This window comes from Spea bombifrons, chromosome 1, assembly GCF_027358695.1.
Source record: "Spea bombifrons isolate aSpeBom1 chromosome 1, aSpeBom1.2.pri, whole genome shotgun sequence".
Lineage (NCBI taxonomy): Eukaryota > Metazoa > Chordata > Amphibia > Anura > Pelobatidae > Spea > Spea bombifrons.
Genome location: NC_071087.1, coordinates 102,073,027 through 102,095,435, shown reverse-complemented (window position 1 = coordinate 102,095,435; position 22,409 = coordinate 102,073,027). Strand labels below are relative to the sequence as shown.

General features: G+C 36.7%; 1 protein-coding gene across 3 annotated transcripts in view; it reads right to left on the bottom strand.

Annotated features, from left to right (window-relative positions):
* PCSK5 (proprotein convertase subtilisin/kexin type 5) overlaps positions 1 to 22,409 on the bottom strand; it is a 151,806-nt gene that overhangs the window by 95,002 nt on the left and 34,395 nt on the right. For all 3 annotated transcript variants that reach the window (XM_053466780.1, XM_053466788.1, XM_053466794.1), the window contains exons 4-5: positions 8,208 to 8,351; positions 5,362 to 5,438 (exon numbers count right to left, since the gene is read on the bottom strand). In XM_053466780.1, coding sequence (XP_053322755.1) covers positions 5,362 to 5,438; positions 8,208 to 8,351 — 221 coding nt within the window. The remainder of the gene's footprint in view (positions 1 to 5,361; positions 5,439 to 8,207; positions 8,352 to 22,409) is intronic.

Here is a 22,409-nt window from a genome sequence, read left to right as displayed (position 1 = left end):
GGAAAACTACAGATCTAAATTTGGTCCTGCTGGCTTAAGATCAAACTCACCTCATATTAGCTTTAACCTATAACCGATCTGTTTTCATCTCAAGAGGGCAGCTAAAAAGGTTTCAACACAACAATGTTCCTGACAATTCGTTTGAAATAAACAAATCGGAGCCTCTGGTAATGCATTTTGGGTATCTTATTAAAATATTAGCTATTTTTATTTTGCTGCAAGAAGAAAAACAACATATAGTTGTATGCTTGCACAGGCCATATGGGGCAAAAACATGAATAGTTTTGTTGGTGCTAAAGCAGACAGTATAACTATTACCTTCAGGGGAGTATGGTCACCTTGGGAGGACCACTGTTTTACATTCTTCTAGATAGTGAATATAATAACAGTCTAGCAACAGTCCACATTTCTTTATTCGTTCTTTGACATGGAACAGATGTACATGAACAGACAGGAGATGTGTACTTATTTAATGCCATACTTCTCTCTCACATAAATAGCATAGTGCTTGAGTCATTCTTTTCTTGCACAATCCTGTTGTGGTTATGTGAATGAGAAATATGTGAACATGAAGTCGCTTCTCTTCTTCTAATGCATATTTTTGACCATGCAGAGGGTAAGATGAGAGAACAGGTGCCACCTCCTAGAATTTTGACCTCAATCATTGAGGTAGAGACATTATAGAGACCGTCTACAAAATTAGTTCTGTATTTTTTACTGCATGGACTGAAATGTTTTTGATTTGAAAACAGGTGAAGGTATTTTTTAATTGTTTTTTTATTCTTTCATTTTTTATAAGTAGCCTCTCACACTACCAGGTATTAGCTGCTGATGGACTATGTATCATGCTTTGGCTGATGGGCTATATATCATGCTTTGGCTGATGGACTATGTATCATGCTTTGGCTGATAGACTATGTATCATGCATGTATATGATATATTCTTTTTGGATGAAGAATACTCAATACGCAACATTAAATTGTACAAAACTAAATCCACTAGCATCCAGTTAAATAAAGCTCCGTGGACATATAGAAACTAATAAAACAAATGTAAATGTATAATTGAATTTCCATCTTCCTTAGCAGCATGAGGTTGGATTCTGACTTATTAAGTCATGACAAGTTGTTCTGCATGCCAACGGAATTCAGTAAATTCAAACGAAACAAACGTGCAGAGGGACATTTATTAACTAGTTTAAGGTTGGAGAGGTTTTCTTAACAGTGAAGAAAATATGTTATTCTATGAAGCTTAAATGTCAAACCTTACATTATTTTATTTTTACTAGAGAAAAGGTGTTATAACTTCTCAGTGCTTAGAAAGCACCTCCAAAAACTACTATTAAGCCGTACTGAGGGGAATTATGTTATTATATTGCTATAACTGAAAAAAAAACCTTTTGAGTAATATCATATTTACAACAGACACAGAGATACGGCTCATTAGAATTCCTGTTTATGTCAGAGAAACAAACATAAAACAAGAGTGTCAAATTGAATTTTGGAAAAACCAAGTTAAATGAAAAATGTAGAAAGACGCATATCAATTGGATGTGCATAGAATCTGGGCCAAGTCTTTTATCCTTGGAGTTTTGGCTATAGATTAAAGGCAGGGGTTTTTGTTCTCTGCACCTTTGTGAATGCAAAGAATTGTCACATTCACACGTAAGTGACAAGGTTAGCAGATGTCTGAGAATGTAGAACCCAATTAGCTTTATCAACACTGCGGCATGTCTGTGGTTAAAGTGGGTAATATTGGCAGGATGAGTACCATATCACCAGTAATGTTCATTTATAAAAAAAAAAAATAAAAAAAAATAAAGAAAGGTAAAACTAGCCAATTGGCATTCTCCCCTGACTAGTGCTTGTCATGTACGTTTGATGCAAACATGCTTTGATTTACTGTAGCCTAATCTCAAGTTCCAACAGAGAACATTTATCAGTGGCACAGACAGACAGCACCTATTGTAGCACATTCATCCTCTATAAGAGGCTATGTATGGGAGGTGTAAATATTCTTCTCTATTCTGTTCTAGATTCTAGTGAGTAAATCTACAGAATAAAATGATGATAGTTCAGCTAATTTCTGCTTTTTTGGTGCTAGGTTTTAAAATGAAAAATAGAAAGGAGAAAATACAAAGTGTTAAATGAATTAAGACATGGGGTGATCCAACTCAGTGAGCACTTCTGTAGGTGGTCAATGCACATTCCCCTCAATGAGTCATAAGCAAAAAGCGCATGAATGAGTCTACATGATTTAAAATCAGTGCAAAAGTCTTTTATACTGCTATACCTCACAATAGATAGCAGACATTTACTCTGCTTCCACAAAGCTTAAGGGGGGACATTCTGCGATTGGGAAGAGAAAAATCACCAGTAAAATCTGATGGAGCCCATTCCAAGCAAAAATCTGCCTTCCATATGAAATAATAAGATCCAGTAATTTAGAAGAAAGAGCTGGCTGACCATGTCACGATAACCTATGAGGGATTACTAGTAGTGGTCAGCTTTACATACATCACGGCACTCAGGCTAAATGCCTTACATAGCAAGGATGACTTCATCCACAGCTGACGAGCGGAGCAGAATTCCAGAATGTATCTGCACTACTGACGAGAGCTTGGTTTCTTTTGCCAAGTTGTAGGAAACAAGAGTAACCTTTTGGCTGGATAGCTACATAGCATAACAGTTAAAGGAATTATTGTCACACCCAGGATTAGAATGTAAGCCCATAGAGGTTTAATGTTTGCTAATGTTAACCAAAGGCTTCTAAATAATATCAGAATGTGCCGCATCTAACTGAAGCTGTGACACGGATGGACAACCATATTATTAAAAATATCTTTAAAACTATTCATAAAGAGGATGTATTACACTGTAAATTATGCCAGGTATTATGGACCATTGTATCTTTACGAATCCCCACGTCGTGCCTTTGGTGCTCTTTGTTGCAAATGTTATTTATTCATCTGCCCTGCGCTCACCCATCCAGCATCCCTTTATCACCTTCTAATTAAACTGCCAGGACAAATTATCCTCCATCAAAAGGTTGGACTAATGAGAAGAAATAACGATGTAATTTAAAGATAGGAGGATCTCCCTGGTAAGGGGAGCACTGGAGAAGGTGACAGGTCCACTTTACATTTTTGAGTACCTGTATGGCAATCAAGGTAATGCAAACATGCCCCTGGCACCCAAGAGTCAAACAAGTCCTATTTAATCCTATTATTTCTGAAAATTAGAGTTTCTTGCTAGCTGTGCATATGTCAGTCAACCCAAGAGACATCTCCTAACAACTGAAATATTATTAAAATAGTCTCCTGCACGGCTATTAAACACATTTTTTCCATGGGTTTGTGTTAAATAACCTCATTTAACCTGCGGCTGATGTGTAGGTTTCCCCTGCCTCTCTCACCTTAGGGCTGACCTCAGTGATTTATGGAGAGGATATTTAATTGAAGTCTGGAGACAACTGAGACAAGTGTCATATTAGGCATTCAGCTAATTTCAACCTGCTTTACTGCCCAGATGTTCTGGGAACAGTTCAATAATATCCCACATCATCACGCAAACACAACACTCGATGTGCAACTAAACTTTAAATTAGCAGGGAGGCTGTGCCAGAAAACCTGCACAGCTAAGAGGACGGACGCAGTGTCTTTAATTCACGGATAGATAGCATATCATCTCCAGTTCGCGGTGACAGCACGGCCCCTAAGGGCCATAATCCTGCTGAGGTTCAGTATCTCTCTGAGAGAGTGTGCATTGTGCATCAGCATCCAATAAACGAATGGAAAATGAAATGAGTATGGTGTCATTACAGGTGGATTCCTAGCTTTTCTGCATGCAATACTTTTGGAATGGGCTTTCACGAGAGGCACTGTGTTTTTCACACCTGGATGTCTTCTTCACTTGCTGAACTTGGTCAGCCATGAATATTGGATCTGCCTGCACAGGAGTGCAATTAAAGGGGTCCCCAGTGACTAGACATGTTAGGTGCAAAAGAGGGCATATGATAGAAACATTTAAATACTTAAAGGGATTTAACAAAGTACGGGAAGGTACTTTTTTCAAGGGAAGGAGAAATGTGAGGGCAAGAGGACATAAATTAAACCAAGAGGGTCAGAAGAATAAATGTAACATATGGACCTTTTAATTCCCCAAGAGGCTCGTAGGTAAGCGGAACACCCTCCAAGTATAAGAAGTAGCGAGAATATTCATACATGCATAGGATAGGCATATGGCTGTCCTGAGTCTAAGATGAGACCATGAGGTTTGAGTCTTTACAGCCGCAATAATAATGTGCAGACGAGATGGGCTGAATGCTTTTTACCGGTTATCAAATTCTATTTCTAAATAATGTAGGGCGCAGCGAGGGAGCAGAGAACCAAAAAAGAAAATATAAAAAATTGACATGACCAAGTTACTTTAATTCGATGGTAAAAGACTATTTTTCCCATTAAGTCAGTCATTTTGTGCCCGCTGAGGTAGTTTTCCTGCAGAGTTTAATTCCCCTTTTATAATATGAAATCATATGTATTCGGAGAAGGCAGCTCACTGTGGGGAGAAATGAACTGCAAAACGGATCAATTTGGTTTCAGCTACATTTATTGCTTAGAGTTCCCAACATTTAGTTATAAGCTTCAAATCCTTTATGGACTGCACCGACCCCAGATTTCCAAAAAATGGATTGATTTGTTTTGTTTTCTTTGTTTTTTGCTTTTTTTTTTGGCTGGGAAAGGTTCCATATATTTACAGAAGGTTCATGATCAAACAGATTGAATATGCGGTGCGTACATAAGTCATGATGACAAATGAATCACGTTTGACATTTCAAAGGTATTTGGAATGTATTGTCTGAGAGGCACAAAAAAGTACAACTAAAAGGAACGCTGGTGTTGTTTGATACAGTATGCATTCTTACACACATATATATATATATATATATATATATATACACACATATATATATATATATATATATATATATATATACATATATACATATATATACATATACATACATTATACTTATATATACATGCACAGTATGTACACAAACTCAAATACCAGTGTAATAAGATGTCCTAAGGGAAATGGCCAAAATGACCTTTCAGATCTAATATCATAGTCACATGTACTTTGCACAGGCAGGGACATATCTCTGTTGGTACACGGAAAACATAAGACATAAGTGAATTACGGGTAATCAAATCTATTGTTTAAATAGCAAAAATGCTCTCATCATATACAGCAGGAAATATCTTTTCCTTGCAGGGGTTAAGGACCCGGTCCCATCGAATGTGGTATATTCACCAAGCAGATTGCACAATTCAGTCGGAACAGAAAACTGCTACTCACTTGTTTTCGTTGCTCGCGTCATACCGTGGCATTGGGTCAAAGTCGTTACCGTTAATGTCTGTGCTGGCCTGGGCATCCTACGGTCAGACAAATTACAAAGTATAAACACAGAGCCATAATAGCTCAATAAATCAGGAATTAGACATTATATATATATATATATATATATATATATATATATATATATATATGTTTCATGCTATGCTTATATAGACAATGTATCATCATGGCAATAAAGCCATATATTAAATCTGTCAACACAACTACATTACTTAGTGTATAGAACTGCAAAATGTAATATTTGTTACAGATCACCTTTAAAGTGTTTCATTTCTATGGTAAACATTTTGGTTTCACAAAAGATATGTCCACGTAAGCAGGCGTTCTGTAACAGTCAATCACTAAGAGGAAAACTCATAATAAATGCCATGTATGTCTATGGACTATGGCCTCTATACATTTAAAAGCAATCCACTCCATAAAACATAAAACAAGTAGTAAAATCGGATGCCTTTTTAGTGACGATCCAATTAGCGTATAGCTGCTGCTTTGATTGGATAGTGTGAAGAGAAGCGGTAAAGGGGGAAGAGGTCAGCGTGGCGGAGAGATGCAGTGCACAAGGACAGTCATTTTACTAATAAGTGCATCAGATATATTTAATGCTCTAATAAAAAAGCTTTATTTTTCTATGGGGCTTACACTTTAATGCAGAGCATAATATTAATTAGTACACAATCAACAGATATCGCTACAGACATTAATCACAATGCCGCAAAATCACTCAGGCGTCCTGAAAGAGAAAGGAATGTCATTTTTCAGAGCGTGCTCATAGTTTTACAGCTGTGTATAAATCACACATGTTTGGGCGTGAAACACGTAACTCAAGCCTCAAAATGTATTTTTTTTTTTTAATATAAACTTATTCTTGAAAAATAAACTATTAATTTCTAAATGATGATACAATTATTGTTAGTCTACGTTTGTGGCAGTAAAAATATCTTGGACTAAAAGAGTTGACATAGGTCATTTGTACGTCTTGCCAGAACCTTCCCATAACTGCTTACAATATTCACTTCCCTGCCGTATCCCCAAATGTATAATAACTCCAATGAAATCATCTAACTCATGTTTAAGCAGAATTCTCAATTACAAGGCAACTTTTTAGCTGAGTGCCTTTTGAAGGAAATGTATATAAGCTGACACATCTAGAACTGCCAACAGTTGGATCGCTTCCTCCGAATTCTGCATTTACAATGGCTTCCAGGAATCATTTCATTGTAGGCTCAGGTGGGGATAATATGTTAGTATGCTTCGTATATTAATTCATGGTTTCACATTACAGGTTTTTAATGGCAAGTGTTGCCAAATTGAAATATTCTGTGTACAAAGTATTTGCATAGGATTTAATCACTAGACTGCCGAGACAAGTTTTTTGATGGCTGGCTAGCCAAGAGCCCTTTTTTTTGAGCCCATTACTTAAAGAGGATGTGTAACCTAAAATAAACCCAGCTTCAATCAACGGAACTTTAAAAATTGCTTATACAGGTATGTTTAAGCAATTTTTAAAGTGTGTATATATATATAGTACCATATTTCAGCCTACAAATCATTTTGTAATTTTTCTTAACTTTTTTTTCCATTTTCTGCTTCCTTACTTCCTGAACCAGTTGTAAATGTACACATCTTTTAAAATACCTGTTAAATGAGCAGCCATTCAAGAAGGGGGACATCAGTTGTATGCTGGGATATATTACATTTTCAGCAGGACTGGAAATTTACAATACATATGCTCATAACTACCTTTATTTGCTACAGAAATAACTATTTATTGATTTTCCAAGTTATCTTGTTTACTAGGTCCTGGATGAGGTACAGTTTAAGAAAACTGACACTGAAAAGTTATTCTATGCCTAAAAATGAATGTGTCTGGCCATTACCTTGTTTAAGCTGTCTGTTGTTCCAATATCTTCCTGGCTTCCCGAGTGGACCACATAAGCCTCCACTATACCTAAGAACACTCAAGGTTTGGCCAAGAGGCTCTAGCTGATTAACAGGTCTCCGGGTGGGGTGGATTGATGGCACTGGCCAAGTTTTGCCCTCTCTTGCCCTGGTATTGTGAGCTAGCACCACTAGCACATGATCAGTCATGCTTCCCCAACTCAGTCCTGCTACCCTAAAGACACCTTTGAGGCCAGGGTAGGACATTTCTCAGGTATGGCCTCACTGATCTAAGGGATCCCATAAAAGATGAAGGGGGCAGATCTATTCAAGGGACACAGCATTTCAGTGCAACAGAGCTGTGTGCAAGTTAGTTTCTCAACTTGTTGCATCTGCTGTTTTAGCTACTGTCTGGCCAAGACGGCCACTGAAAATTCGGAAGTAATAAATAAACTGATAAGTGAGTCTATCAGCGGTTCTATTAGAATGTTTGATGGAGCATTCTGTTGATTTCTGTGGTGACTGTTCAGCCTCTATAACTCAACCCTAGTATTACTCTTTGTAATGGTATGGTCCACTCTGAAGGAGCATAAGACCCTTAAAATATTCAAAAAAATAAATTTTTTACAACCCCCCCACCAACACATGAAACAATAGTTGCCATATTTTAATCAATAATTGAACATTTTAATAATTGATATTCTCTGACAAAAACTTTCAACTTGAAATAGAAAGTGAAACTTTCAGAATAATGACATAATATCTTCCAGAAACATCCACCCGCTATGAGAGTATTCTGCATTTCAGACTATATGTCTTAAAGGGAGCTCTACAACCTCTAGTCTTCTAAAAATAAAGCAAGAATTCCCTGTGGAAAGAATCTTGCGTGTACTGTGTCAAAAACTCACGTAATTCTGCATCAAGTCAGGGTGATTTCTTTCAATGCCATCATCCAGAATGGTGACTACAACATTTTTCCCCGTGTATCCTCTTTTCCAAGCGCCCACGATATTCATGTCTGACTGACAGTGATGTGTATTGTCGCTGCAGTGCTGTGAAAGAAGGAAAGAGAGACATTTAAATAAATGTTGCTGATCTTCAATGCGTGACCTTGTAACACTGTAAGAGCTGCATGATGTACAGGGAACACACGTTCCGTTTAATTACGTTTCCTTAGTTTAATCTTTATTTCATGGGACAAGCAGTGGTGTTGCTGTAATATTGCTTTATTCCCTCGTTGGTTGTGTGATCTCTTTATACCTTCGGCATGAAAATTAGATTCTGGCTAGAGAAATATTCTGTTCCCAGTGTGTGTGAAACGCAGTGATGTGGAAGAAACAATGCCATAGGCTCAGATGCTGACTTTTACTGTGGATTCTATCAAAGAACCAGTCTCAAAGTCTGCGCACCAACCTCAGGGTCTGAGGGTGAAGGGGCAAAATGTCAGGGCCACCCAGTCTGGAGCTGACGCCATCATACTCAACCTTGATCTAATGATATATGACACCTATAGTGTTTTTACTACCAGTATACCATGATATCATGCATATGACCCAATTAAGTGCATCTTTAAATAACAGCAAGTAAAGGTTTTCATGAGGATATTTATCAGTTATTTGAGTCACTACATAGAATCTTCACGATGGGCCATTAAAGTTTTAATATTTAATGAGTCTCAAGGTCAACTGATTTAAAAGGTTTCCCCCCAGGTATGATTGTAATGAATGGATAGCCAGTATGTGTCAATCAAGTAAAGTCTAGATGAGGACATAACACAACGCGACTGTAGTGTTATCAAATTACATAGTAGGTGGGGGAATTTGTCCAGTTTCCATTATGTCTAGTGGGAGGAGGCATGAGTTCTGTCTCATCAGTGATGCTTTCATGGAAAGGATATGCTGGTACTGACATAGTAAGCTACCTCCAAGGCTGAGAGGTCTGGAACTAGGAAAAGCCTCCAGCCTCTGTTGGTGCGCCATTTACAACACATATTTGGTCTACAGAAGCAGGCAAGAACATAGTTACACACAGATAATGGAATTGACTTTATTAGCACTGCCATACAAAAATCAGCTTAGTGTGGGTTTCACATAGGGAAAGTGACCTCAAATGTTATTCACTCTACAATGGCTACCTCCATGAGTGCAGGTAATTGGAACTAAATTATATAAACCCAAGTGTTTATTGATGCTAAAATACACTACTGTTTACAGCAGTATATTTTATGCTCAAAGAAATATGCTCTTCCATCGGTACTCCACTTTAAGATCCTAGAATGGGGAAAGTCGCAGAAATGTGGAAGGCCCAGTGACCTTTAGCGGTAGATAGGCATTCAAATGACAGAATGGGATAAACAGTGCAGTTCTCACTATTCAACAAAGTTATTTTCATTCAACTGGATATTCTCCTATATTCTGACCACCCTGCTGTCAATCACTATAATTAGCTATCAATCATATCATAAAAAGTTACTTTTACAATTTTAACAAAAATAGAAATTGTTCTGAAATAAACAATGAAGAATTCCCATTGTTTATTCCTGTATACCACATTATATTTTATGAGAAGCCCGCAGAAAAGAGACAGAGAACACAAAACCTAAAATGTTTTCGAAGTTTTGGAATGACTAGGGCTTGTTAACATATAATGAAGCCAGTGTACAACAAAAGAAAAAGTCTGAAGCACCGCAAATTACCGAAAGCCTGGAAAAACCCAAGAATTCGTGGTCTGTACAACATTTCAAGCAATAATTGTTTTCATTTACTCAATTGTTACAGTGATTTAGTATTTACGAGTTCATCTGAAACGGTTACTTCATCCAGTTCTGTATTTATATCTTTCATAAAGGCATCTCTTGTAAAGAGAAGATTATGTACAGCAGAAGTCTCATTACCAAAAGAAGAGGAAGCTATAAACCTCCCGTAAGATGCTTCACTGTGTTGTTTTTTTTATACTTGTGTTTCTAAATAAATAAGTTTCATTTAGTTCATTTACTTCAGACGGGCCCTGTAGGAAACTCAATTGCAGGCACGAGGAAGAAAGTACTCCGATTGTATCTGGCTATATTTATGCCTTGCTATTACGTACTTGTCAGTGAAAGCACAGGCTAGAACATGTTGCTCATTGGCATTTTCTGGGATATGTGGATTATGTTTCATAGATTGTGGCCGCTAACTTTATTTGTAAGCGCTGAGTACGTTAGTCCTGGAGGTACCGTCTAGTTTGAACTTACTCATAAAAAATGTTAGCAAATTTTACTTTTATTGAAAGCAAAATAAACCTTTTAATAGATTAAGGGATCGCCCAACTTATCTGTACGAGTAGATGCCCGTATGGTTGGCAATATATATATATATAATTTCAACTGAAATATACTGATAAATAAAATATCTATTATTAAGTGAATGTGTTAAGTTGTTTATCAATCCTTCATATAAAATTATAAATAAATAAATGAGCATTTGTGAGGACAGACACTGATGTTGGATGGGAAGGTCTGGCTCAGAATCTCTGTTCCAGTTCATACCAAAAGGTGTTGGATGGGGTTAAGGTCAGGGCTAGTCAAGTTCTTCCACACCAAACTCATCCAAGCATGTCTTTATGGACCTTGCGTTGTGCACTGGGGCGCAGTCATGCTGGAATAGAAAAGTACCTTCTCCAAACTGTTCTCACAAAGTTGGAAGCACAACATTGTCCAAAATGCTTTGGTATGCCCCCTTCAACATACCAAGAGTTTATTGACAATGCTATGCTTCCAACTTTGTGGGGACAGTTTGGGGAAGGCCCTTTTCAACTGACTATACTTGACTGAGGTTCCATGCAGTTGCAAAGCATGTATTGTATATTCACTAATAAACAAGTTCTTTTAAGAGTAAAAGTAAATGTGGTCAAATATAGATAAAAAAAACATCTGTGCTTCCTATTAACCAAGCAGGGGAAAAAGTCTGCCCCCTTTCCCTAGACTATATATGGAGGGAGGAAATTAATTAACCCCCATCTTCCCCATCCCATACTCAGTGTGATGTGAGTCTAAAATATATTCATCTATAGGAGGCAGGTAGCTCAATACTATTTCTAAAAATACCAACTTTATTCCTCTAGAGGCAAAGTCTACAACACAGCATGGATGGTCCTCGTACCATGTAACATCAATCTATAATGATTCTCCCTTTAAAGCCAAGTACATTATTAATCTGTACTTGGAGTGTATCTGGTTTCCTAAACACTAACAGTCATACTAGTATTTCATATCCCTTATGAAAAAGGATATATTTCTTAATTTGTTCGCCAGACTCCTATACATTGCCATAATACAGAATACAATATTCAGTAAGCATTAAAATGCAATTTGTGCATAATGCTCAAAGTATTGCATATAATGAAAATGTTTATTATTTCAGGATATTATGAGTGATTTATTCTTCAGCAATCTTAAACTAGCTACTACCATGTACCATAATTCTAGGATAATTCTAGGGTTAATTAACAGCAGCTTCTTATTAAATCTAATCCACATATCCTCAAATAAGCATCATGTTCCTCCTGGACTGTGACTGGCAGGTACAAAGAAGCAAGCGCTAACTAATCCTTGATAAAATCAGAGGTTTGATTTATTTGTAACAATTGTGCTTGTTTTTCCTTAATGATGTGAAATAAATGATCGTAATTGGACACACTTAGTTACATGTAAAAGATAAAAACATGTTACAATAAAAACATCAATTTCCTGTTTATTTAATAATGGAAGGGCCATTATTCGAAAGTCCCACTTAGAAGAAGAAGGTTGAGATAACGTAACACACGATAGCATAGTTCAAATGTCACATATTAATAAACTGTACATGTGTACAATGTCAGGGATATGTCAAACACACGTCTTTAGCATCACAATGGAGCTGCTGTACTATGTATAAGTGTGCAGCTTATATCCTAAACACTTTTATTCAAGCAGGATCTCAAGAGGACCATACCGAATTCTATTATATAATATACATTGTGTTATGTTATGTGTTGTTTTGTTATAGGCGATCGGTTTATTTTAAGATTAGTATTAATTACTATTAATGTTCTCTTAATACTGTATAATATTGATCAATATAAAACAGGGTGTGCATTAATTCTACCCTAAGACACCCCTGAGTTAAATGGCTGGCACCACTTAACTCAGAGGCAATGTCATAGTCAATGCCTAGTAATAGAGTGCTTCAAAATAGCTGTATAAAAATAACAATGTAACAATGATCAATGCACACTATCCAGTCCTGTACAATGACTATTTGCCAAAAGGGACAGTCTGTAAAAGGAGCACAGCAAGGATGTGGCCAAGATGCAAATGCTGCCTACAGCCCTTGTTCCTCTAGACACCCTGGAGGCTGTACATGGAACTGCAAGTAAACACACACACACACATAAAAGGTAATGGTCCAAATCTGCTTTATATCAGAGCAGCCCAAGGGAAACTGTCCTTTCCCGTAAAGAAGACTTGAGTGTACTTTATTTGTGAACGTTAATAAGGAACTGGTTTTCTATTATTATGATTATTACATTAGTATACTTACATTTTACAGAATACCACCCATATTCAGTAACACTATTAATAATAACAATAACATAAACAAACATAAGACATGCTGGTGAAACAAGAGAAGAGGGCCCTACACTAGCAAGCTTGGAGTCTATAAAAATGTTGAAGGGATTGAGACACAAGGAAAACGCAATGAGCCAGTTCACCCAACTTTGGGTTGTCACTGAATGTTCCATGGGACATTGTTCCATTGAAGTAGTGTTTTCTGGGATGCCCTAAGCCAAAATCTTGACATTCTTCAAGAGCACACTTGCAACACATACAACCATATGTCTCAGCTAAGAGCAATGGCCCGGGTGACATTATTAGATAACATTTCGTTTGTAAGAACAATAAAACAAATTAAGAATATTAAAACAGACAGTTTTGCGGCCAGACATACAGTATGCATATAAATACTTATGACAATGACAAACCTCAATAAAAAAAAAGTTTCTATTAAAGTATATTTTTTATGAGTGTTTACCAGTACTGTACAAAAAAAAGTTACTGCTACAATAAATAAAGTGTATATCTATTCAAGGTCTGGTATATTCATCTGTTAGTAGTGGATAATAGAGAGGTATTACACAATGACTTCTGCCAGAACAAAAAAAGGAAACTTTTCTTTGAATGGGCCCATTGCTGCTTAACAAACCGCTTAATTCTTTCAAACTCTCCAATGCATCAGCCATACTCAAGACTGTCACATTTCTCCTTTTATCCAAACAGGTCACGGTTGTTTTGTTTCTTTGCTTCCAGGTCATGGAGACACATAAAGACATACGTGACCTTTAAATGTTGGGAGTATTTTTTACTGGAGGAGCCAATGGCTTGATCTCGGTTGGAAAAGTGCTAAATGAGATCCAGCAATAGGAAGCTCTTTAGGGAATTCCAGAATCTGCCATGTTAAAATGTAGCAAGACTTCAAAAAGCCCAACAAACAGGGTGTGGAGACTCTTAACATACACAGGACTATTCATCAGTGAATAGCGAGAGAATTGTTCAGAGTAGTGGAAAAAGAAAAAGTGAAAGGTTCACATAAAGCACCGGGACAAAGTGCTGCTTTGAGATGTTCAAATAAAGCCTATAATATCCTAATTTACTAATAAAAGCTTCCAGGGTAAAAAAAATCCCTGCTTTCAAAAGCCTATTAGGAAATAACAGACAAGACATTGTTTGGTCCTACTTTATGTTATTTACGGACCACCGCTAGATCAACTTAGCCTTTCTTACAGTCTGGATTTAAATCTCAGTATACTTTAAAGCAGACACATTAACAATGTCACTATGTTAAGCGCTCCTTGTACCGGTCATATAAACACTCTATTAAGCAAGTGTTATGGAAATGTAACGATAATATAGTAACAAGGCATGATAAGCCTCATTAACGCGTAGTGTTTAGAACTAAACAATAATAAAAAGCAAGAAAAAGTAAAAAAGTTCACTTCTTGTCAGCTACCAAAGCGCAGGATTCCCATCTCGGCACATACTTAAATTAGGGGTCTCAGCAGTATTTTTCTTATTATTTCTGTGTTTACTGGAATCATTTTACATTTTAGATCCCTTGAGATCTTAAAAATGTGTTCAGAAAGAACTTCAGGGAAACAGACAAAATGCAAACAACACTACACAGGTTTTGGCACATACCAAGAAAATGAAAGACTTATAGCAAGCGAACCAGTGTGGCGACCCTTCTGTGTATAAAAAGGGTGACCACGTGGTCTAAGTACTTTTTCCTACTTTTCATTATGATTCGCCTTCTTGTTCACACAAGGGTGGCCCTTGTTTGCCCTGGGCTATGTTTGTACATTGGGTAAATACACCCTATATGTCCAACACATGGCCCACTTTCTATATATTTTGTACCCCAGCAAGATAGCTTTTCCATAAAATTAATTCTGGCTTCCCTAACAGTACAAGTACCGAGGACCAACACCAGTTTTCCAATACATGCCAGGAGCTGGCATTAACAATCACATAGACATGAATAGCTTATATAGGTTTAAACCAGGTTGACAACCTGATTCCCTTTAAAGACAGCCCAGTCTCTATCAGGAATAACATAATGAATTTCATTTAAAGTATATAAACATATTTTCCTACAACTAAGCAAGAGATGTATGTGTACTCCTTGGTACACATGGAAAAATGGTGAGAAAGCTGGAAACCAAAGCCTACATAATGTTAAGTGAACTGTATGACCTGGTAGCAGTAGTTGCAGCAAATTACTTTTGTACTGTAAAAAACGTTATTTCTTTCAAAGAGCTCATCATATCAAAATAAGGGTGTCAAAGAAAGAGAACATATTTTATTTTCTTGGTTAAGAACTGGTAATGTTTAGATCACATTTACTACTTTTTTACTCAATCGTATCAAAGAGTTATGAATATAAGTGTTGTATCTCTACAACCTGGCAACGATACAGTATTTGAGGCTACCATTTACTCTATGCCAAGAAAGACATTGAGTCATCTGTCCTACAACAAGTTAAACAGCCACTTTCGTTTTCTTTTTTTTTTCCTGGAGGTTGAAAATGTAGTGCTGGGGACTGGGAAGTACCAGTATATACACACATTAAATAGTCATCTTTAAAAGTAGTAGATATATATTATCGGGATGACTCTCCACGCAGATTTCAACAAGTCATTAACGCAGCAGTTGCATCGTTAAAAAAATGAACATTTACAGTTTTGTACTTCAAACTGCTATCCATGGATGCTGAGGATTTATTAGATGTAAATGTTTTACTGTCTGGAATCAACGTGTATTTGGACCAACTTTGTCCTTCTACCTATTCCTGAAATCACACAACATATATTAATTTATCTCTTTAGTTACCGTCCCTCTTTTAAACTGGGCAGCAAAAAATGTGGTCTCCACAAGTACTACAGATGTCATCAATCTAAAAACTGTCCCGACGGGCCTCTGTGCTCCCTGTATGGCTTCCGTGTGGATATTTCTGCGTGATATAGTTTATGATGACCACTATCTACCATGGTGGGAGTGAACCACAGCCATGCACCAGTGTTGGTTTGGGTGCATGTGTGCAGTTGAATGTCATGACCTCCTATGAGGCTGCATTACGAATGCGCAGCTTTGACCATTTTAAGGAATCAGGATGCTCAGTTAAGAAAGAATAGAAAAACCATGTAAAGAGGACTTGGAAGGGAAAATGGAAAATATACATCAAGGCAAACTAGGGCAATTCCTGGGGCAAGTGGCAAAATCCCCACAGAAACAAACAGAATACATCAGATGAATCTTGAAATGTGGCAAAAGTGCAGCTGAACTTCATACCTCCAGGCATTTCACATAGACAACGAGGTATGCTTTTTAAGGAATTATTGGCTAGGGGGGAAGGTTGTACTGAGATTTTTCTTTTTCATATTGATAGATATTTAAATCAGAGAAAAGCATTTACAAAAAGATCAATATGTTTATTACCCAGTTTATATTCTGAACATACGTCTGCTGTTTCTATAAACAATAACGAGGCTTTTGGAGCTATAGAACACTAGCATATATCCAGCAAACATTCAGAACATCAGGGAGAAGAGAGGGGCAGAAGGATTTGGGTCCTAATGTCAGACCTCCTAAATGAAGACACTTGGTATTTTTCCAGGTTTGCTTTGCTAAATGTAGTTTGGTTTGTTACAGTACAATACCTGCTTAGATGCATAGTTATTATAAAAACCATTCTAACTAGGTGAAATCTACAAGATGAAATGTATTCACAGATTATTCACAGAAACATTTATATTCAGCAGCAGTTACTTATTTTCCTGCAAGTGCCTGTACAGTGATCCGATGCAACAGGGGTTAAACTGTCTGTTTTACAGGCAGGTTTCTGTGCATTAAAGATCAATGTGTAGAAGGAGTTCAAATAAGCTTTTAGCTCCTGTTCTTTTGTTTCACCACATCCTGCTGGGTCAGGGAGTATTCCCATAGATGAAAGTTCTGAGCGTCTACTGAATGGAGAGGGAGGTTCAGACAGCAAGCTGTTGTGTGATGCCTAGATGTAATCAGACGTGTATGTGTACACACAAACAGACCCCTATCTGCATAAAAAGCCCATTCATACTGAGAGACAGGCTGATTTCAAGGAAAATGCTTTTTCTTGCGTTCATTTTCCTCCTTAATACATTTTTTTCCTTGATCACCTCTTTTACCTATTCCACTTGTAGACGGTATATAATACAATTTGACTGGTGAATTCTATTTTGCTGTCATATTAGTGCAATTTACATTTTGATTGGAAAAAATGAAATACAGTTTTTCAAACACTACTTTTATGGACTCAAATATATAGGCCCTATAACTGTGGTTCTGTTAATGGTTTTCAGGACTTTAATGCATATGATAGTTGTGTGATCCTTTTTAAATGTTCATGGTGTTCTTCTTGCAAATACATGCGGGTTTCCGCAGAATCCTCCCATATCCATTTGTCCCTTTCACCACCCCATCTATTTTGTGTGGAGAATGTGTGTTCGGGAGACACACAACTCCATGCATGTAAAATACTTAATTCTAATTAGATCCAGTGCTGGTTCAGAGAATGCTGTGGGTGGGGGTTTGTCTGTAAAAGAAATCAATAGGACAGCTTTTCCATCACTGATTGGCTGCTTTAAGAATCCAACCCGTGGCAAGAACCATAGGACCATGAAGGAGGAGGGCAGCTACAGAGCTGCCATGTCTACATCAGGAAAGTACTTTATTTTTTGTTTGTTTGTTGTCTTGTAGAATTTATATTAAAGTACATTGATATGCATTCTTCTTCAATAAGGCTGTCAGGGACAGTAATAATTTGAAACCCAAAAAACCTTATGGCTTAAAAACCTCCCTGTTCTCACTCCTTTATAGGCAAAAGACAATAATTTTTAAAAGTGTGTTTCCTTTTAAATTAATCAGTAGGTGAAAAAGAAAGTATACCCTCTTCTTATTGTATACATTTACATATCAGGACATAATAACAATCACCTGTTCTTTAGGAGTACTAAAAAAAATAGGTAAATACAATCAAAGATTAACAACAACGCATGACATATTATAGTGTGTCATGATTTATTTTAACAAAAATAAAGCCAAAATGGAAAAGTCATGTGTGAAAAACTTACTGCTTCCATAAGAATAACGATGCTAAGTAGCAGACAGGTGCTGCTAATCAAATGCCCTTGATTAATTGATCATCAGCAAATGTGACCACCTCTATAAAAGCCAAAGTTTTAGCAGTTTGCTGGCCTGGAGCATTCTGGTGTGTGTTAACACAATGCCAAGGAGGAAATATATCAGCAATGACCTTAGAGAACAAAATACTGCTGCCCATCAATCTGGGAGGGATTATAAGGCCATTTCATTTCAAACATTTTAAAGTCCATCATTCACAGTGAGAAAGATTATTCAAAAGTGGAAAAACATTCAAGACAGTTGGCAATATTTTCATGATTGGATGTCCCAGCAAATTCACCCCAACATCAGAATGTGCAATGATCAGAAACTGCAAAAAATAGTTATATCTCAGACTCTACATGACTCAGTTAGCATGTTAACTGTTAAAGTTCATGACAGTACAATAAGAAAAAGTATGGTTTGTTTGGAAGGGCTGCTAAGAGAAAGCCTCTTCTCTTTAAAAATAACATGGCAGCATGGCTTAGGTTTGCAAAGTTTCATCTGAACAAACCACTAGACCTCTGGAACAATGTTGTTTGTACAGATGAGACCAAAGTGGACATGTCTGCCATAATGCACAGCGCCACACCATTGCACAAACACCTCATACCAACTGTCAAGCATGGTGGTGAAGGGGTGATGATATGAGCTTGTTTTATGGCCACAGGACCAGGGAACATTGAAGTCATTGAGTTAACCATGAAGTCCTCTGTATTCCAAAGTGTTCTAGAGTCAAAGTTCTACAGCTAAAGCTTGGACGAAATTGGGTCATGCAACAGGACAATGATACCAAGCACACCAGCAAATCTACATCACAGAATGTCTGAAAAAGAAAAGAACCAAGGTGTTGCAATGCCCCAGTCAAAGTCTAGACCTCACCCTAATTGAAATGCTGTGGTGGGACCTTAAGAGAGCTGTGCATAAACAAATGCCTGCAGACCTTAATGAACTGAAGCAACTTTGTAAAGAAGAGTAGGCCAAAATTCCCCCTCCATATGTGATAGACTGATAAACTCATACTGAAAACGATTACTTCAAGTTATTGCTACACATGGTTATACAGACTATTGAATCATAAAGTGTATTTAATTTTTTCACACATGGCTTCTGCATTTTGGCTTTATTTTTGTTGAATAAATTATGACACAATATAATATGTCCCTAAGCAGAACTGATTTATCATTTTAAAATACTGCTATTCTTCAAAAAAAAAAACCAACCTTGTTGTGCTTTTCAACGTTCTTGCATACATGTCGGCTGGATGATGCACCCAGATGTAGTAGGGGTTACTTAATTTATACATACTGTATATCTCAATATAACGATTCTTCAAAATATTCCGGTTATTTTATAAACTTCCACTTTAAAACGTGCCTTGGCAATGAATTTCCAACTGTAAACCTTGATAACACTAACTCATACATCAAAAAGGCACCTTCTGACAAATTAAAATAAACACCAGGAACTTCTGTTTAATTAAGACAGCGTGTTTAGAAAACTTTATATTTAACGTTAATTACTGTTGTGGCTTTTTTTTTCTACTGTATCTTCAGTGGAGCCAGAACACACAGTGTTTTGTGGAAAGCCGACTAAAACCCCATTCATGTGCGGTCCTGGCACCAGCGAACATTTTTAATGTGGAATGACGTTCTACAAGGAAAATAATCCTAATACTACACTCAAGTGAAAACACAACATCGCTGTGGTATCTGTCAAAAATCGTCTGAATATTTGGTTATTGATAATGGGAGTTTAGTACATTGGATAGAGATTAATATGCAGGGGACAGGTATTATTGGGACTGCCAATCCCATTATTTGAAGCCAAGCAGTGAATATCAGCGATTGCATTTACAATAAATTACACAGTAAGCATTAATTATAAGGATTGCCTACAAATTAGCCAAAATCTCTCATAATTTTTGCAGCTAAGTTATAACCTGTGCAAAAGTGCCCTGCAAAATTAATTTTACTTTATTTTAGAGAAGGGTAAATGTGCATAGTATGTGTTATTGGACTCATTATTGAATGCCTAGACTACAAAAGCAGTTGCCTGGGGTTCTTGCCACCGAGCTCTGTCGGACGATGTGTATGGATCGCTTCAGGGCACTGCTGAATTTTGCCACTGGCACCGTCATTCACTTGTCTGGCTCTTACATCTTGACATGAGTCAAATCCTAACATAAAATGGCTACTGCTATTTCTTTTGTGCTGGGTGTAAGATGGAAAAGTAGGTCAAGTTCAGGGGACAAGTGGTTTCTATAAACCAGGTGCAGCCATTCCTTTTAACTCAAATGCCCACTGCACTGCCCTGCACAATCTGGTGTGGTACATTCTCTTCTATGTTCACAAACTACATCTACTATTTATATAACATTAACGAAAAAGAAATATTTTCCTCTTGGTCCATCAGGATTTTAATTAATTCAAATTTGTACAAGAGGAATTTGGACCACAAAATATCTGGCAGGTAGCCAAGTAACCTACTTGGGACGTTATCAGGCATGATCATGGGATGGACAGTCTGTAATTCTAGTTTTTGGGGACCTATGTCACCGCAATATTTATGATTTATATCTAAAGTAGTCATTGTGGGACCCTATTCAATAAACAGTAGAGTCTGGAAAGGTCTAACTTTAATTCTTTCACAAACGTGTAGTGAAGCTGGTGAGATGAAAGGAGTCATATGGTTTTTACAAACTCTTGGTTTGGTGGACAAACTTCTCTATCGCCTGGCTAGGGAAAGTAGATGCAGGCTAGACAAATTATCTGCAAATGCAATTCTGGTACATTTTTCAAACATTTTTCATCAAGGTCCTTCATTTTACTTACTGAGAATCAAGAGGGCTATAATTAAACTACTACAGTTAAAAACGGTGTCACTGGATTGTTTTCAGTAAGGTCTAGGAAGATGACTGGCCAAGTTGCTTTAAGTATTTATTGTTAAATCAGAAAATATCTAGGTATCTATGTATAGTTATCCTTCTCTTTTTCCTTGTTTGTTTACCTAAAAGGCTTAGACTACAATGCATCTTATCACATTTACAAACCTAAATTACTGCTATAAAGAGTCACATTTTGACTTCATGCAAAACTGATTATTATTATTATTATTATTATTATTTATATAGCGCCATCATATTCCATAGCACTGTACAATGCAGACATCCCAACCTGAAAAAAATATTTTCAGGGAGGTGGCTTCACCAGCCATTAAGACCCCCACCCACGCTGCCGCCACCACCACCACACATGTATGATAGCGTGCATCCTGATAGGTTAGATAGCAGAAGAAAAACCAATCAGTTTAAAGGCCACCTACGGAGAAAACTGATAGGTTAGATAGCACAGAGACCAATAAGGACGTGCCACAGGGGAGGACCAGAGCACAGGCACACCTGAGCACAGATTTGTATCTATTAAAATGTTGGAGATTCCCAGAACTTCTGGGAGAGTGGGGATGTCTGAGAATGGGTAGACAGGGCATAACATGTACGATATAACATAACAATTGGAGTTGGACATACAGAAACAACAGGTTTAACTAGAGATAATAATATATTTGTTTGATCCGGCCTTAACATTATTTCTGATTTTCTAAGAATAATAAATTACTATATAACAAAAATATGTAATAGTAAGAATAATAATAATCACTTATTATTAACATACATATAGTAACTAATGTTTATGGTGTTCATTTCCATACACGTTGTGTCTAAAAAAGAAATATGTCAAAAAAGCAATAATTACAAACATAATTTATTTGGTGTTCTTAACTGAATTTCAGAAACACAAACAAACCGTTTTTTAATACATATTCTTCAAAATATGTTTTCAAAATTTCCCACAAAAAGAAAAAAATAATGATTTTTAACTGTTCTTAATTTGTTTTCACTTCAAAAATAGCTAAGGGCAATAATTGTACTGACCAAAATCAAAATCCCCCGGGGGGACTTATGATTCTTTTATCTAACCCTAGTATGAAAAACCCAGCATCATGAGGTTCTCGAACCTCATTTACATGAAAATGAATTTTTCTGATCATGAAAAAAGGAACGAGGAAGCATAATTTCACTTATATAATGAACAATGAAGAAAAAAATACTTTCAATCTACAAGCGTGGTAATACTACAGAATTCTACAGAATGCAGTATGGAATTATGTTTCATAATGCATAAACAGAAATACCATCCAATGCAACTAACCAACAAAAGAACATTTTCATTATTTTAAACCAATAAGTACCTAAAAAAAATATAAGTATTTTGTTACTTGATGTACTTTATGTATGTAGTTAGCCCTTTTTATTGGTATTTTTATTGTAGTTAAGATGAGACCCCACTAAATCTTTTTTGCTTAGGGTATCTTTTTTTGT